Source organism: Euphorbia lathyris, chromosome 5 (assembly GCF_963576675.1).
Source record: "Euphorbia lathyris chromosome 5, ddEupLath1.1, whole genome shotgun sequence".
Taxonomy (NCBI): domain Eukaryota; kingdom Viridiplantae; phylum Streptophyta; class Magnoliopsida; order Malpighiales; family Euphorbiaceae; genus Euphorbia; species Euphorbia lathyris.
Window position 1 is genome coordinate 25,396,730 of NC_088914.1, and position 17,929 is coordinate 25,414,658.

At 39.1% G+C, this 17,929-nt stretch overlaps 1 protein-coding gene, 1 long non-coding RNA gene and 1 other non-coding gene across 3 annotated transcripts; 1 reads left to right on the forward strand and 2 right to left on the reverse strand.

Moving 5' to 3' along the window:
- Positions 1-13,365: 13,365 nt before the first annotated feature.
- On the forward strand, positions 13,366-15,948 carry LOC136228742 (putative receptor protein kinase ZmPK1). Its single transcript, XM_066017206.1, has one exon. It carries the CDS (start codon positions 13,407-13,409, stop codon positions 15,858-15,860), a length of 2,454 nt encoding a protein of 817 aa, XP_065873278.1. The 5' UTR covers positions 13,366-13,406; the 3' UTR covers positions 15,861-15,948.
- Positions 15,949-16,305: 357 nt separating this feature from the next.
- LOC136230402 (uncharacterized) lies at positions 16,306-17,184 on the reverse strand. Its single transcript, XR_010689371.1, has 2 exons — positions 16,944-17,184; positions 16,306-16,686 (listed from the first exon to the last, which is right to left on the reverse strand). It is a non-coding gene; the product is annotated as an uncharacterized lncRNA (long non-coding RNA).
- LOC136231747 (U5 spliceosomal RNA) lies at positions 16,836-16,952 on the reverse strand. Its single transcript, XR_010690112.1, has one exon. It is a non-coding gene; the product is annotated as a U5 spliceosomal RNA (small nuclear RNA).
- Positions 17,185-17,929: the final 745 nt, after the last annotated feature.

Genomic DNA, 17,929 nt, shown 5'->3' on the forward strand with positions numbered 1-17,929 from the left:
CGAAAATAGTAGGCAATGTGATAATTCCCTTGACCGGGACTTCGATCTCCGACAGGCCGACCAGGGGGAAAGTTTCAGCTCTGAGGGCAGTGTGAGTATTCTTCATCGCGCGGAGTGCCGTCCAGGTGAGCAGGTTCACTGAACTTCCCATGTCCACCAGCACCCGGTGCGTTTTAAATCCGGCGATGTTGATAGTGACAACAAGAGCTTCCGTATGGCTGGTCCGGAGGGGTGGTTGTACCGTCAGGGTCTGCCCGACTGCCTTCCTCTTACGGGAGCTCTCCGGTGGTGCGGAGAGCGCTGGTACCCCCTCCCTTATAACATGTATCTCCCCATGGTACCTCGGCCGTTTTGGCTCCTCTGCTCGACCTGCTTCCCGCTGCTTCGGGCTCTGCTCCCTTTGCCTGATCACCTTAGGTGGCATGCCTTGCTCTGTGATCCGCTCAGTCTCCCTTTGCAGCTGATAGCAGTTCTCCGTGGAATGTCCGGAGGATTTGTGATACTTGCAGTACTCTTTTTCTGCACGGGTCTTGTTCTTGTCTACGGCCGGAATTTTCTGTGTGAATCGACGAGGTTGGCTCTGAGTAGCGTAATGTACCTCCTTGCCCCGGGATCGATCTCCCCTACGCTCCAAGTTTGCCCGCTCGGTCCGAGCCGAAAAAGGCATTGGGGCCTCCTTGCGGGCTCGAGCCTCCTCACGTGCCTCCGGGATCGACCGGCCTTTCTCCTGCTTGTGCGTGTCTCCTCTGGCCTTATCCCTTTCTAACTCCTCGTAACCGGCGGGCTGGTCACAGTCATCGTATCTGACGAATGTCTGTGCCATGGTCATGAGTTCTTCGAAGGATCTTAGCATCTTTCGAAAACATTTCTGCTTTAGAGGCTCGCAAGAGGTCCCTTTTGCCAAGGCGTCATGAGCCACCTCCAGGTTAAGGCCCTTAACTTGTGAGGCCATATGGTGGAACCTTGAGAGGAAGTTGCGCAAAGGCTCAGTCGCTCGCTGCTTGAGCCCGTTGAGGTCCGAACTGATCTTCATAACCTTCGCTGCCGCAGCAAACCGGGAGAGGAAAAGATCTTTTAGGAGATCAAAAGAGTCAATCGATTCCGGGGCAAGTCCTCGATACCACTCTTGCGCGCTCGACGAGAGGGTGGTCGGGAAGACCTTGCACATGATGTCCTCGTCCTTCGAGTATAAATTTATGGTGCTCATGAATGACGCCACATGGTCGTTGGGGTCCTCGGTCCCTGAATATTGGGACAGTCGAGGAGCTTTCCAGTCCCGTGGGAACCTTATCTCGATGATCCTCTGCACCAGTGGTGTTTTGCTGGAGGTGATGCTTCCTCCCATGACGCCCCCGAGGGCCCTCTTGTCAAGAAAACGCTGGATTTTCAGCTCCAACAAATCTTCGCTATTCGCGGCTGCCGTCTCCTCACGCCGCGCTCCGCCCTCTCCGGTCACTATGGCCCCGGCCCCTCTTCCTGCAGTGCCCAACGGCCGTGTGGGCTCCCCTGGAAGCGTCCCTTCTCTTTGCATCTCTGCTGTCTCTTTAAGGTATTGCCAGATTTTGGCATTCTCCTCCTGCAAGCTCCTTTGTTGGTCTATGATCTTCATCTGAGCTGCCGTATGAACCGCCTGAGTTGCCCGAAAACCTTGTATTGCACTAAGGAGTTGGGTAGTGTTATAGGTTTCTTCCTCTTCAGGGCTCACCTCCTCCATCAGTGGCCCTAGGTTTCTGGGGGAAATCGGAACGTTCGGAGTGGAATAATCGGCGTGCGTCATGGAGCTAGTCGCTCCCATCTCGGGAACTGTAGCCGGGGCAGATTCAGTAGGGGTCTGCATTCTGTTTGAAGCTCCGAAGTCACTTGTCTTCCACCTTCACCGTACCAAATAATCTGGGAATACGGAACAGTGATCCGAGGCTCCGTCGGGGAGGTCCTGCTTTCTCGTGGATCGGCCCTGCGCGGGGATCGGACCCTGCGGACACTCCAAAGATTAAGATAGTTAGTTATTCTTAGAGAGTTTTTTAATCTAGTGTGAACGAAGTAGAGAGGTTATGAGTTATCCGATCCGTGCTTCTTCCTTTAATGGCCTATTTATATCGGACAGACTTGGGCCTGGGGGCCCTCTGCCGCCCTGGGCCATCTGCTTCTCGGACGTTGATGGGCCTCTTGGGCCTTAAGGTGATAATCCGAATCAACTTGTAAAAATTGGGATGCTAAGCTCCTATGTCTTTCTATTTTTTAATGGTAAATTACACCCACGGCCACTGAACTTCAATTTTTAACAGTGTGGCAACTGAACTTTACATTTTTTAATATCGGTGGCCACTCAAATCCTCAAAACGACCGTTGATAGCCTCAAACATTGACAGTTAAGAGAAATTTTATCCCTAACGTTGATAAGTTGGATCAGTTTCAGATTTTATTATAAAATATAGATGTTTTGCTATTTATTCTACACCAATTATATATCGGTTACTTCTAAAAAAAGTTTTAACATTTTTTTTTGTGATTTAGTAATGAAATTGGAGATTAATAGTTTTAAATTCGATGAAATATTTAAATTTTTCTGCATTATTTGTACAAAACATAATATAATTTTTTATTTTATTTTTTTCATATCTATTCATGTGTTTGTAATCTGTTATTAATGAGTAATAAAATGACGCAAATGTAAAGTGTATGTCATAAAATTTGTGGCTGATAAGATAGTTTGATGAATTATTTCTTAAATTGACCCAATTTGTCAATGTTAAAGGTAAAAGTATATTTTCTATGATTTAATAATAGAATTTGGGATTAACATTTATAAATTCCGTAAAATATTTTGAATTTTTTTTATCCAACTTGTACAAAAACACTATATTTTTTAAATTGTTTTTACGTCTAATTATATATATTTATGATACGTGACTAATAAGTGATAAAATGGGTCACATGCAAAGTATAAACGACAAGTTTCATGACCAAGAATCTTGTTTGATAAATTATGTCTCAAATTGATCCAACTTGACAACGTTAGGGGTAAAATTATACTTGACTGCCAACATTATGGTTAAAATTGCACCATTTTAGACGTTAAGTTAAACTGAATCTTAATAAAAATATAGGGATAAAGTGCAATAATATCCATAATTTTTACCTTCAGGAGCAATTTTACCCCTAAAGTTGGCATCCAAGTGCAATTTTACCCCTAGCATTGGCAAGCTACTTCGGTTTTAAATATTATTATAAAACACCTATATTTTGTTCTTTATTTTGCACTAATTTCATATTAATTGTTTAAAAAAAATTATATTTTATGTGATTTAACTATGGAATTCGAGATTAATATTTATAAATTCAGTGATTTTTTTTTGAAATTCTTTTGTCAAATTCGTACAATAGACAATATATTTTTTAATTAGATTTTTAAAAAAATTCACGTCTAATCGTATGTTTCGGATCTGTTACTAATTAGTGATAAAAATTACTCACTTGTAAACTATAGATGACAAGATTCATGACCGAGAAAACAGTTTGATGAATTACTTCTCAAATTGACTGAACTTGGTAACATTAGGGGTAAAATTGTTCTTGACGGTCAATGTTAGGGGTAAAATTGCTATTGGGACCAATGTTAGGGGTAAAATTGCTCCTGATTTTAACGTTAAGAGTATTTTTGCACCTTATCCGATAAAAATAGAAACGAAATAAAGATATAGAGCCTCTAATTTTATTATTTCTACTATTTATTTTATTTTTATTTAAAATAGAACCCAACAAATTCCAATCGGATCACTAAAGATATATAAACTCATATAGAAAATCTAGTTGATTCCCGGTTCAAATTGTCGGATCCGACAACATTGCAATTCATTATGCAACTAATTTAGGATAAATTGGGATCAGCTAATTAAATTGCAATAAATGTTTGCACACTACGCTCAACTATCTATCTATCTATCCCTCAACTTGTTCACTTATAATCGAAGTGAACAGAAAAGCTTCTGATCTTTTAACTATTGATGATTTTGTTCTAACTTAGAACACGAAATGAAGTTCTATTTTCTATCAGCTATTACACGAATTACAACAATGAATGTGTATGAGTTGTTGTTTTTTGCTTTTGCACTTGAAGAATCATTCTCTTGATTTCAGCGTTGATGATCAAGTGTCAACAGTAGCTTTTGTTGGGGCTTTTATAGTGAAGCCTGAAGCAGAACTTTTCGAAATTCGAAAAGACCGTTAGAGGGAAAGCGTCCTTCTGTCGCTTTCAACTTTTGTCTTCTGGTATAAAAGCTTTACCATTGTAGACGTTTTTGCTTCTGTCTCTTGGGACAGCGCACGCTTCTGATTTCTACATAGGCAGACTGGATGTTTGTTTATTTATGGCAAACAGTCCAAATTGTTCATGGGAACAAGCTAATTGTAGCTTGTACTTCTTTTCTTATTTAGTAGCGCAATTTCAGACATAGAAGTCAACTTTGTGAATCTTGTCTTCCAGTTGATTTGCTTCTAGGCTCGGATCAACTTCTGGATCCTTCTTACTTCTGGACCGAAATAAGGCTTTAGGCATTTGTTATTCCTTAAGGTCATTTTTTGAATTTCTTTTCTCTTTTCTTTTTAATCAAAACACTTAACATAATCATTAGTTCAAATAGATCAATATTTATTTTTATACTTAAACTATTTTAGAGAATTTAATATCCTATTAAATATTTTTTTTCATAATCAAAAGTCATTATGGAAATCGTATTTCAACAATCCCCCTAGTCATTATCGAAGTAACAATAAATATGTTGAATCTCGGTTAATGCATGCGAGATGTAAGCCATGATCAGATGTGCCATAAATGTAACGAAGGACCTGTTTGACACACTTCTAGTGCTCATCAGTAGGAGGGTGAAGGAATTGGCAGTGTCCAAATCGAGATGTTGATCCGACGTCGTGTTAAGCTTACAAAATAGTATGCAGGTCAGACGGGACCAAAGTCCGGCAAACCCGATCTGATGCCTAAGTTATTTCGTGATTTAGGACCGAATGGAAGGTATGGATTTGTTTAGAGATAGTAGTTAATGTACCGAACCTTGTGTCTATACCTGTATATTTATAGTGTTCGATTAGGTTAACGATTGTCACCTTCTTGGAGAATCCTGACGGAGCTAAAATTCTTGATCCCTTAAGGAGAATAAATCCTAAGAGAAATCCTTTGTCTCGTAAGATTCTAGAAGCTCCTTAGAAACTCTGAGGTTAAAACCTCATAAGCGGGGATGGGTCGTCGCTCATTAAGCTTGGGCCATAGTGATCGTCTTTGATTTGTTGAAACGGGTCTGGAGCCCCCTTGAATGTGTTTGGGCCTTATTATGATTGGGCTTAAACAATAATGAGAATAGTGATGACGTCACGTATGTGACATCATTTAGTCTGATATCAGCATATAATGAACCAACTAACACACATTTAAGCATTTGCTTAGAATTACGGAACAATATCATATTCTTATCCAACATGAACTCCAAATCTGGGCATGGCCATTTCAAATACGCATATGATACAAAATAGAAAAAATTACTAGGCAATCCCTTGAGGTAAATAATTTATTAATCCTTGAGTTTATGTATATTATACTTGACGGTCCCTCTATTTTAAAATTAACTAATTGGTCTCTCTATCTATAAATTTTATATAAATAATAAATTTATCTTCATTTTTTTTATAGAAATTGGGACGAGACAGAACTTGGACGGGGTGAGCACCCATGGCTCAAGAACTGACAAACCCGCAATATATAAATAAAAGAAAAAAGTGAGTGTTTGAACAAGAGAAGATGAAGGAGAACAAACAAAAGAAGGTGGGAGGAGAAAAGATAGGAAAAGTCAAGAAAAACGCAATTGTGAAATAGTACAAATGTCATCATTGATAAACATGTGGCAAAAAGTAGGAGCTGAATGCACCAATTGATTACGGAGGAAAAGACTCCAAACTTTGCCAATACATCAACAATTTTATTTCCTTCCCTAAAGATAAGAGAAAAGACAGTGTTCATTTTAGAGCTAATAAATTTATCTTCATATCATATGAATTAATAGATTTTCTTTAATTAAGTTTTATATAATCTATATATAATATAAAACAGTAACGATGGAGCTGATGTGTCACTTCCTCCTTTTTTATTGATAAATAATATAATATAATATATTAATTTTAATTATATTATTATATTTATCTTTAAAAATATTATTTTATCCGTACTATTTTTATATCATTAATTGTAATTATTAAATTATATTTTTGTTAATATTTATATGTTAAGATGAATCCGTGCATCGCACGGGCCAAAAACTAGTTCTTTATTATATACGTATCTTACCAAAATGGGAAATCAATTTTCGTCCTAGAAAGCTTGTTGCTTGATAATGGCTTGGCAAAAACACTAAGCTTAAATTTCTTTTTAGGTTTTGGAGAAGAAGGTATCTCCAGCCTATAGATGTTTAAAGTGACAACTCTATTATTGTGTTAATTAATATTTTCACTACTTGTAAATGTTATGCAGCAGCCTTTAGACATGGGAGTTAACATGATTATGGGTTTAGATAAACACAAAATTCTATTTAGCAAGACTCATAAAGAAAATCTAAATAAAATGGTATAGATAAGAATCGAATTCAAATTCAAATTAAAGCAAAAATTCAAAAATAGTAACTTACCTAAATGAAATACAATGTGATAATGTTCTTATGAAACAGAGAGCTCCAAATGCGATAATGAAGAAGAGAGAGCTCCAAAATTCCACTCATTCCATTATGACATTGGTTCTGGTTCCATCGATTAGGGCACTGGTTCAAAGTTAAGATGACAGAAAGAAAGAGTTGAGGGGTGTTGTAGCTTTTGAGAGAGAAATGAGATTAAGCGCACAATGTTGAGGGAGAAAGAGGGATTAGTAGGTCGGTCAGTATTTTTCACATGGACCCTGATGACCATGTGAATTTGGTCATTCACCGTTAGATGTAAGCCGATTAAATCTAAGCCTTTGGATGCTTTGAATCTCCATCAAGGAGGGATTTTTCCTTTTCCCGCTCATCCAAAATTATTATTATTATTTTTTAGACGGTGATCATTCCGCTGGTGAATTGCAGCAGATTCAATTCCGCCGGAGAATTTCGCCGGTAATTCAAGATTTTCTATGTGGTATTGTCCTTTTATCTTTGTGATCACACTAGCATTCTTTTAGAGATGTGCCATGTGGACCCATGCCTACAGCTATCAATACCGATTACATTCGAATCACAGACTCCCGGCTGCTAGAGAATTCATGACGGTGTCATATTGAATTATCTAAGACATCCGACCAGGTCTTTCCTAAACTGATCCATATGTTTGTTGAATGTATAGTTTGATATATGGGAAGATTATGGAGATAGAGAGATAAGTAATAACACAATAAATGGTTTGAATCACCTTAGTGATTATGACTCAGAGGCCTTGTATTTATAGTAAGCCAATAGTAGTTTGTATAGGAATACAATACACAAGTATAATCGTATTGAAACTCTACCTAGCTAGGGTTATAGACAAATTGAAACTCTAACTAGATAAGAATCTATTTACAGAGATAATAGGAACATTATCTCTAACACCCCCCCCTCAAGCCGATGGCGGGCACGAACAAAGAGGCGAGAGCATAGCATCGTGAAGCGAGCCGAAGCTAGCGGCTTGGTGAGTATGTCTGCAACCTGATCATCGATTGGAATAAATCTGACACTGAGAAATCCTCTGTGAACTTGTTCACGAACAAAATGATAATCTAGCTCAATGTGCTTCGTACGGGCATGAAAAACTGGATTTGAAGTGAGATAAATTGCTCCAACATTATCACACCATAACTGAACCGGGGTGGGTAAGGGAAATCCCAGATCCGAGAGAAGTGATTTGAACCATAGGAGTTCTGCCGTGGCATTTGCCACTGCCTTGTATTCACTTTCTGTGGAGGATCTGGCTATTGTGGGTTGCTTGCGGGTCTGCCACGATACAATGCTGGATCCAAGATAGACACAGAAGGCACCCGTGGATCGTCGATCATCAGGACACCCTCCTCAATCACTATCTGAGTAACAATGGATGTGCTCTATCGGTTTCATGGACATGACTATCCCAAAGTCTGATGTGCCCTGAATGTAGCGTAAGACCCTCTTAACTCCTTTCCAGTGCTCATCAGTCGGACAGTGCAGAAACTGACATAATTTGTTAACTGCAAATGCAATGTCAGGACGAGTGAATGTTAAGTATTGAAGTGCTCCCACAATGCTTCGATATTCATCTCTAGAGGTTAAGCTGATGCCTAGCTCCTTTGAAAGTGTTGGCGTGGTGTCCATGGGGGTTAGTGTGGGCTTGGAGTCAATCATCTTCACTCTATCTAGGATGTCAGCCACATACTTGGCCTGACACATGTGAATGCCATCCTTCTCATATCTGATCTCAATTCCGAGAAAGTATTCTGCCTTGACAAGATTGCGAATGGGAAACTCATGTTCAATGGTTGCAATAGTGTTGGTGATGTGTGCAGGGTGGTTACCTGTTATGAGTATATCATCAACATAGCACAGAATGTAAGTCTTTTCAGTGTCGGTGCGTCTGATAAACAGAGAATTGTCAGCCTGTGACATCTTGTGCCCAAGGGAGAGGAGGAATGTTCGAAGGCGTGTGAAACATTCTTGCGGTGCTTGCTTTAATCCATAAAGACTCTTTTTGAGAAGACAGACATGATCTGGTCGGTCACTATCCCGAAAACCCTGCGGTTGTTCTATATAGATTGTCTATGATAAGTTTCCATGAAGAAATGCATTAGAGACATCCAGCTGATTGATGAACCAGTTGTTTGCTGCTGCAATGGCAAAGACAGACCTAATGATTGTAGCTTTGATTACTGGACTGAATGTTTCTTTGTAGTCAATCCCAGCTTTCTAAGTGAATCCCCGTGCTACCAAACGGGCTTTGTGTCGATCAATGGTTCCATCAGACTTCTTCTTTGTACGAAAGAGCCACCTAGAGGTGATGACATGCTGATCATGTGGTCTCGGTACAAGTTGTCAAGTGCCATTGTCCAGAAGAGCTTGAATCTCTTCAGACATTGTCGTGCGCCATTCGGGTTGTTTGTTGGCTTTGCTGAAGCATGTGGGATCCACTGTGCCATTTGGATGTGTAGCTAGAAGCCCCCTCAAACCGTCCTCTTGAGTGAAGAGACGACTGTCGAAGCTGCATATAATGTTGACGTGGACCCACCAGCGGTGCATTGCGAGGTATGGGCCTTGCAGTTGGAACAGGAGCAGGTGGTGCAGTTTCAGGAGGAGGAGACTCTGTTTGTGGCATGTCATTCTCTTCATGAGGTACTGCATTCTGTATTTCCGGTGTGCTGATGTTCACAGAGTCAACTGGTGTGATGAGATCATTCTGAGAAACAGGTGTTGATGCAGTTGTGACTACTGGTGACAAACATTGACGTGGAACTGGTGGAGCAGTGTTTGTGGCTTCAGAGTCAGGGGGAATAATTGGGGTACCAGGATGAGGTCCATAGTGGACAGGTGTGATTGGTTGGGAACATGGAACTAAGTTAGAAGGAGATAATATAGGAGTGGGATTAGAAAAATTACCTGGATACGGGCCGAGTAAAGACGGTAGTTGACACGATGTGCTTACCCCCAAGTTGCTAGATGAAGGTGATGATACAGTGACTGCTGATGCAGGAAATACTTCTTCATTGTGCTGCACAAATTTGCAGATGTATATGCGTCCGGTGGCATACTCAAGACAAATATCCCCAGAATGATTTTCTGATGAACCAATGTAGACACATAACTTGGAACGAAAATCAAATTTGTGCTGGTTGTATGGACGAAGAAGAGGATAGATACCACTGCCAAAGATGCGTAATGCCGTATAGGCAGGCTGTTTCTTGTAGAACAAGAAATAGGGTGAATTGTTGTTCAGTATTTTGGTGGGTAAGTAGTTGATTAGCCTAATGTTGTGTATCATGGCATAGTTCCAGAATTTGAGAGGTAAAGATGCATTGGCTAACAAAGTAAGGCAGGTGTCAACGACATGTCTAATTTTTCTCTCAGCTATACCATTTTGTGCATGAGTGTGAGGGCATGCAATTTTGTGTATAATGCCATGTCGTTTGAAAAAGGGTTGTAGTTTTTGGAACTCTCCCCCAAGATCTGAGTAAATATTCTTAACCCTTGCACTATACTGATTAGAGATCATGGCATAAAAATCACAAAAGGTTGAGAAAACATCACTCTTATTCTTTAAACAGAAAACCCATCCAAATCTACTGAATTCATCAATGATTATTAAAAAATAACGGTGACCAAGACAAGAAACAACTGGAGCTGGTTCCCAAACATCCAGATGTAAGTTCTCAAAAATAAATGTGCTAGAGCGACTAATAGAGGGTAAAGGGCTTCTAGCAAGTTTGCCCAATGAACAAAAAGAACAATTGCTAACTGATTTTGAAGAGGATAGATTGTTTCCTTTGAGAACTGTGCTGACTGTCTGATTCTGACAATGTCCAAGCCGTGCATGCCACCTTTCAAAAGACACCTTCTCTCCAACTAGCGCCTCCTTTAGGGTGGGTGTAAGCATATAAAGCCCATCTTTACTCGGGCCCCGTAACAGGATTTCCCCAGTTGTTTGGTCCTTCACAAGAAAATGGTTAGGCCAAAATTCAAAGAAACATGAGTTGTCACGGGTAAATTTTTGAACGGATAGTAAAGATTTGGTAAGCTTAGGAACAAGTAGGGCATCATTAATTTTCAAATTATTGATATTTGAATTTCCAAAGTGAGAAATTTGCAAACCTTGACCATTGCCAAACTGAACCGTATCATATCCTGGATATGGCTGCATTTGATGAAGTTGAGTCGGATTTGCCGTCATGTGATTTGTTGCTCCTGTGTCAGGATACCACGGCTGATTAGGACCCATGAATGGATTTGGTGGTTGTTGTCATGCCATGTGTGCTTGTGGTCCAGGATTGTAGTTTGATCTTGAATTGTTCTTTGGTCTTTTGCACTTATCAGCCCAGTGACTTGGATCACCACAGTTGTAGCACTTGCCACTTCTTCTCTTCTTTGGATTCTGCTTCTTTAATTGATTTGTTTCCATGGTGGACACATTAGCCTCCCGATGTGCTGATATACCATCGGGTTGAAGCAGAGTTGTCTTTCTGGTTGATTGAATCATGCCCTCAACTGTTTTCAAACTGTGCAAGATCTCTTAATAGTTGATGTTTGTACCGCGCTGAGTGACAAGATTCTGGACAGTGGAGCGATACTCTTCTCCCAAACCCTTGCAAAGAACTGACGGTAGTAGATGTCGAGGGTAAGGGTTCCCCGAGGCAGCCAGATCATCAAGGATGGACTTCACTTTTTGCATATACGCAGTGACTGACATTCCCCCTTGCTCAAGCTCATGCAGTTCGACTCCCATCTGAAACTGCTTGCTACCTGTAATAAGCATGTAGGCATCCTCCAAAGCTAGCCAAATATCATGTGAGTATTTGAGATAAGCAATATCAGGAAACACCTCTTCGGTGATGGAATTTAGGAGCAAAGTCCTAACCACATTTTCTACATCATCCCATTGAGAAAAAGATGGATTTATGATTAAATCCGTAGCAGATGTCACAAAACCTGTTCTAGAAATAAATTTGGGTGGGGGAGGTGTTGAACTAAGAATGTGGGAAAGAAGATGATAGGTTTGAAGGGTAGATTCCATGGACATTCTCCATGCTTTGTAGTTGTGAGGGGTTAATTTGATGTTAATGGTGATATTTGTGGGTGGTTGTCTTGGTTGATCGACATGAGTAGAAACAAGTTCTGGATGGACAGGATTGGTTGAAGTAGGAGGGTTGGAGGAGGAAATAAAATTGTGCCTAACATTATTTGAAGGTGCATCAACAGTATTGTGAAACGAATTTGAGAAGAAAGATGGTGAGAGATCACGGGTTAATTGGGTATTGTAACAAAACGGTGAAGTATTAGATTCAGAAATAACCTGATGTTTGTTACCGGAAGTTGCTAGGGCAGCAAGAACAAAACGGTATTGTAACATTATTTGAAGGTGCATCAACAGTATTAGCTTCGGCTGCCTGATAAGCTGCTAGGGCAGCAAGAACTGATGGAGAAAATAGAGTTGGAGATGCGATTGAATAGATGACTGCTGAACCGGAAGTTGTTGATTCCGTGGGGGCGGAACAGCCGCCTGATATGCCGCAATTGCGGCTAAAACCGCAGCGTCAGCGGCGGACGTTGTCGGTGTTGGTAGCATCGCGGTTTGCACAAACCGCTGATCACGAACTGCTGTCGCGGAAAGATCTTGCGCTGGTTGCATAAGGGACGGATCTGCAGCTGCTGCCGCGGTAGGGAGATGCGCGAACTGCGCAGGTGGAGCAGGAGCCGCGGTCGTCGGCAGGAGCGCAGATGGCAATAGAGAGATAAGTAATAACACAATAAATGGTTTGAATCACCTTAGTGATTATGGCTCAGAGGCCTTGTATTTATAGTGAGCCAATAGTAGTTTGTATAGGAATACAATACACAAGTATAATCATATTGAAACTCTACCTAGCTAGGGTTATAGACAAATTGAAACTCTAACTAGATAAGAATCTATTTACAGAGATAATAGGAACATTATCTCTAACAATGTTATCACCTGGTGAGAACCATTATGCTCTCGCAAAGAACCAAAAATGTGCACGGGTGGCTCTAATCCTATTGTTACCATTGTCAAGTGGGTGGAGAGATGCGTCTATCCTATTGTTGTTATATTTGGCAAGTAAACTCGTAAATCAACGAATAGAAAGCATCACAACGATAGAACATAAAGGAAGTTGCTTTAGCAGCCACAAACATCAATTTACACAACCAATAACTTCCAGAGTACAAGCTTTGAGAACTATTGGGCAATAGACATTAATATTTTTAAAGCACAAATATTCTACAAAATATATAAATGTTAAGTCAACAATTTTCATTTTTTATTATTATTTTTCCATTCATCCATCAACTTATCAAGTGAAACTTACAAAAGTCTTTAAATAGTCTTTTTTGACTCACCCTTATCTTACCTAATATACTTTTGGAGTATATGCCTATTTTGTAACTTTTAAAAGTTTAGGGGGGCAATTGAAGTTTTAAGACAACTACAGGTAGCAACAAATTTATTATGCCGTCCACTTTTGAAGTGAAACTTACAAAAGTCTTAAAATAATGTTTTTGACTCACTGTTTTCACATTTATCTTACCTGCTATACTTTTGGAGCATATGCCTATTTTCCAAATCTTCTCCAAAGCTAAATACTATATATATATATACATATATATATATATATATATGTGGCTTGCTAGCAACTTCATCTCTCAACAATGGATACATGTTACTTTTTGCATATTTTGTTTATGATAATATCATTCTCACCTCATTTATCATCATCTCTTTCAGTCTTGAAACAAGGCTTGTCTCTTTCTGTGGAAGATTCAGAAGATGTATTGGTTTCACCAAATGGAGTTTTCTCTGCTGGATTTTATCCAATTGGCACCAATTCTTACTGCTTCGCAGTATGGTTCAGCGTGCCATCATGCACCAGAAGAGATTGCACCACAGTTTGGATGGCGAATCGTGATTTTCCAGTTAATGGCAGAAGATCAAAGATTTCACTTCAAGAAGATGGGAATCTCATCTTAACTGATGCTGGTAAATCGATTGCTTGGTCGACTGATAGCATGTCTCTCTCCTCAACAGAGCTTATACTTTCCAACTTGGGTAATCTTGTGCTGCAAGATGCGGCGGAGAATGTTGTTCTGTGGCAAAGCTTTGATTCGCCAACTGATACTCTTCTTCCTCTCCAGCAGTTTACTAAAGATATGCAGCTTGTCTCATCTAGAAGCAGAACAAATGTTTCTTCTGGTTTTTATCAGTTATTTTTCAATAGTGATAATCTTCTTCGTCTTCTCTATGACGATGATTTGGTTTCGAGCATTTACTGGCCGGATCCATGGCTTGTAAGTTGGGCAACAACTAGATTCTCCTACAATAGTACTAGACTGGCCTTTCTTAATCCTGAAGGGAAGTTTACTTCATCTGATAATCTATCATTTCTAGCAGCAGATTACGGGTCAATACTTCAGCGACGATTGACACTTGATTTCGATGGTAATCTTCGATTATACAGTCGAAAGGAGAACAGTTTAACTTGGCTAGTTTCATGGGTAGCCTTGGCTAAACCGTGTCAGATTCATGGAGCCTGTGGACCGAATAGTCAATGCATTTATGACACAGTTACTAATGGTAGGAAATGCATTTGTCTTCCGGGTTATAAGATGAAGAATACTACAGACTGGTCATATGGTTGCTATCCTGAATTCAATCTGGCTTGTGGAAATGAATCAAATGATTCAGATCAGGTTCATTACATTAAACTTTCTAATACGGAGTATTATGGCTATGATTATGGAGTCTATGCTGGTTACAGCGTAAAGCAATGCGAGAAACTATGTTCTAGTTTATGTAATTGTAAAGGATTCCAGTACAGGTACATTGATGGCAGATACTGGAGTTTGTTCACTGTGATGAATAATATCAGGGAGACTCTTGTTACTACTGTTTGCTATCCCAAGGTTTCACTGCTAAATGGGTACAGAGCGCCAGATTACGATGGTGATTTTTATGTGAAAGTTGCTGAAACTAGTCCGATTTCTGATGATTCAGGATTCGGGTTAAATTGCTCTGCTGAAGTAGTTTTCTCACCAATTACCAGAGCTTATCCAAAAAGCCATCAGAATGAGAAACTAAATTTGATTATATGGTTTGGGTGTATGTTGGGGGTAATTGAAATTACGGTTATCCTTATTGTTTTTTCTTTCTTGAGAAGTTCCCGTCATGGCTCCAATGAACATGCACTTGGCTACCATCATGTTGGAATTACAACACTTCAAAGGTTCACTTATTCTGAACTTAAAGCAGCAACACTAAATTTCAGTGTGGAAATTGGAAGAGGAGCATCAGGAACTGTATACAAAGGCACATTGTTGGACAATCGGATTGCTGCAGTGAAACGACTGAATACAGCTAATCAAGGAGAAGCTGAATTCCTAGCAGAAGTAAGCACAATTGGGAAACTGCATCACATGAACCTGATCGAAATGTGGGGATATTGTGTGGAGAAAAATCATAGGCTTTTGGTGTATCAGTACATGAAGCATGGATCACTAGCCGGAAAACTTTCCTGTCAAAAGCTGGATTGGCGAAGGAGATTCGAAATAGCTTTAGGCACAGCAAGAGGGTTGGCTTATTTACATGAAGAGTGCTTAGAGTGGGTTCTACATTGTGATGTAAAACCAGAAAACATTCTGCTGGATTCTAATTACCAGCCAAAGGTATCAGATTTTGGTCTGTCAAAGCTACTAAACAGAGGTGACGACATTGGAAGTGTCTCTACCTTCTCAAGAATGCGAGGAACAAGAGGCTACATGGCTCCTGAATGGGTTTTGAATCTGCCCATCACATCAAAAGTGGATGTCTATAGCTATGGAATTGTTGTGCTGGAGATGGTGACAGGGAAGAAGTGTAGTTCAGGAAGTGGAAATACAGGAGAGGAGCAAGAGCAACAAGGAATGGTGGAATGGATAAGGGAGAAGAAAAATGGAGGAGAAACATGGATTGAAGAGATTGCAGATCCCATCTTTGAAGGAGAATATGATAAAGATGAGATGGAAATTCTCGTTTCGTTGGCTTTGCAATGTGTGGAAGAAGACAAAGATTCAAGACCCTCAATGAGAAAAGTCACTGAAACTCTTATGCACCCTCAAAACTATCTCTAGAAAATCAAATGTAATTGTTTGAGGTTACCTTTTTCTTTTTCTTAAATATAGTACTTAATGCATTATGAAGGTTTTCTTTTCTTTTGAATTTTGGCTGAGGAAATTTCATAAGTCTTATAACTACACTGCTCTCCAAAATCACCTAATTTTTCTCTTATATGTCAACTACCAATCATCCTCAATCATTCTCAAAGCAAGTTAAAGTAATATGAACATGTAACAGCAAGTCAGAAAACTCCAAACATGGCATAGAAATATCTAAGGAGCTTTCTTATATACATGCAACTGCAGTTAGAATGCAATTTCTCACAGAAACAATTAGATTTTGCTTACAAGATAGGATGCGATTCAAATTTCCAAAAGATAGATGAAAACATATAGACAAGCACAACGTGGATAAAAGATAATGGAATTGCTCTACCATTGTTAACTCCAAAAGTTCAAATGCGAACCAAATCAATGAAATCATATAGAAATTCAAGGTTTCTGGCAGAACATTATTGAACTCCAAATCGTATAAGGCTAAATTCGAATTCTTATCATCCATATAAATTTAACAAAAAATCAACAGAAATTGCAAAATAAATCAGTAAGCGCAGTTAAATAAACACCTGTACAGCTACGTGAGGCCACGAATCCAACTGATTCGAAAGGTAGACGAAAACATATCTATCACTCGACTCGCTCCAGAACAAGGAAGCATCTTTCTCCTCCAAAACCCAAACAGCGTCGTCGAAATCGTCAGTACATTGAATTGAAACACATCTTCCCGTACAAGAGAAACCGATTTGCTCAACTCCTCCGCGATTTCAAATTAACAAGAACACTGCATCCATTATAAAATTAACAAGAACACTGCATCCATTATAAAGCCTTAACAAATTGACATTATTTCAATTGCCATTGAACTGTGATATATATTAGATGATAATTATTGAAAATCAGAAACGAAATATTTAACTAGAATTGATGTGGGCTTCTCCAAAAGGAAAAACCCTCCAAAAATTGGCGTATGCCGCTATTTGCGGCGCCCACACGGTATTCTTTAGTAAAAGGCGAAAGAATAGTTCGCTATGTGCTCACCGCGCGGCTGCGTGATTTTACATCTAGTTCTGCTCGCAATTTATAGAAGACTGGCTTGACACTCTTTGGTTATTTAGTCGATGTGGGATTGAGAGCTCTACACTTCCTTCACGTCCTTATGTTATTATGCCTTTGGTACCAGCTCTTTTTTAACATCTCCTCCTGCCATATCATATCGTATACTCTCTAACTTGAAAGAGAAAATGTAAATGGATATGAAGAGCAATAAAATGCTTTTGTGATCTACATCTTATTTAGAATTACGTTTGGCTCCGCAAGCATCTATATTTTATAGATTTAATGGCCAAAACTCAGCTGCATTAAGACCCTTTTTTTTCAATAATTTGGTAGAGTTAAAAGAGTAAAAATGATTCCTAAAATTGGCTGGTTGAATTTGTTTAGTTAAATTAAAGTTTAAGTATAGTGACAAATTGACCCAAACAAAATTAATTTTAATATCTAAAAGTTTAAGCTCATTTGCTAAATATTAGCAATTTTAGAACTGAATTGATACCTAAACTTCAATTCAGAGAACAAGGAAATGAAAAGTGAACTTTTGAATAGCAATTGTATTCTCACATTCTTAATTATTGTCTAATCTTTTTCAAAACTACATAGTTTTTTTAAAAAAATTCATTTACTGGTATATCAAGTAGTAATCCCACCTAACCACCTAGAAAAATGCTTTACAAAATCATTGTTACAACCTGCCAAATTTATTGAGACTATAACAAGAGGGCAAAGCAAATTACTCGAACTAATAGCATTAGTGTAAGCAAACTTCAAAGAAGATTCAGATGGAAAACCCTTTTAAGCATATCAATAACCATTTTGAAATCATATTCAATAAAAAAAAGCATGGCCTTTAACAAACTTGAGCCCAACTAACACCGGTTGCAACTCTACGTCCTTTACTGAATAACAATGATCGATATAAATTCATGTTAAGACTAACATATTGTCATCACATTCTCAAGTAATTAATC

Excerpts from the sequence above, each read along its gene's own strand:
- LOC136228742 (XM_066017206.1), top strand. The coding sequence starts at position 13,407 with ATGGATACATGTTACTTTTTGCATATTTTGTTTATGATAATATCATTC.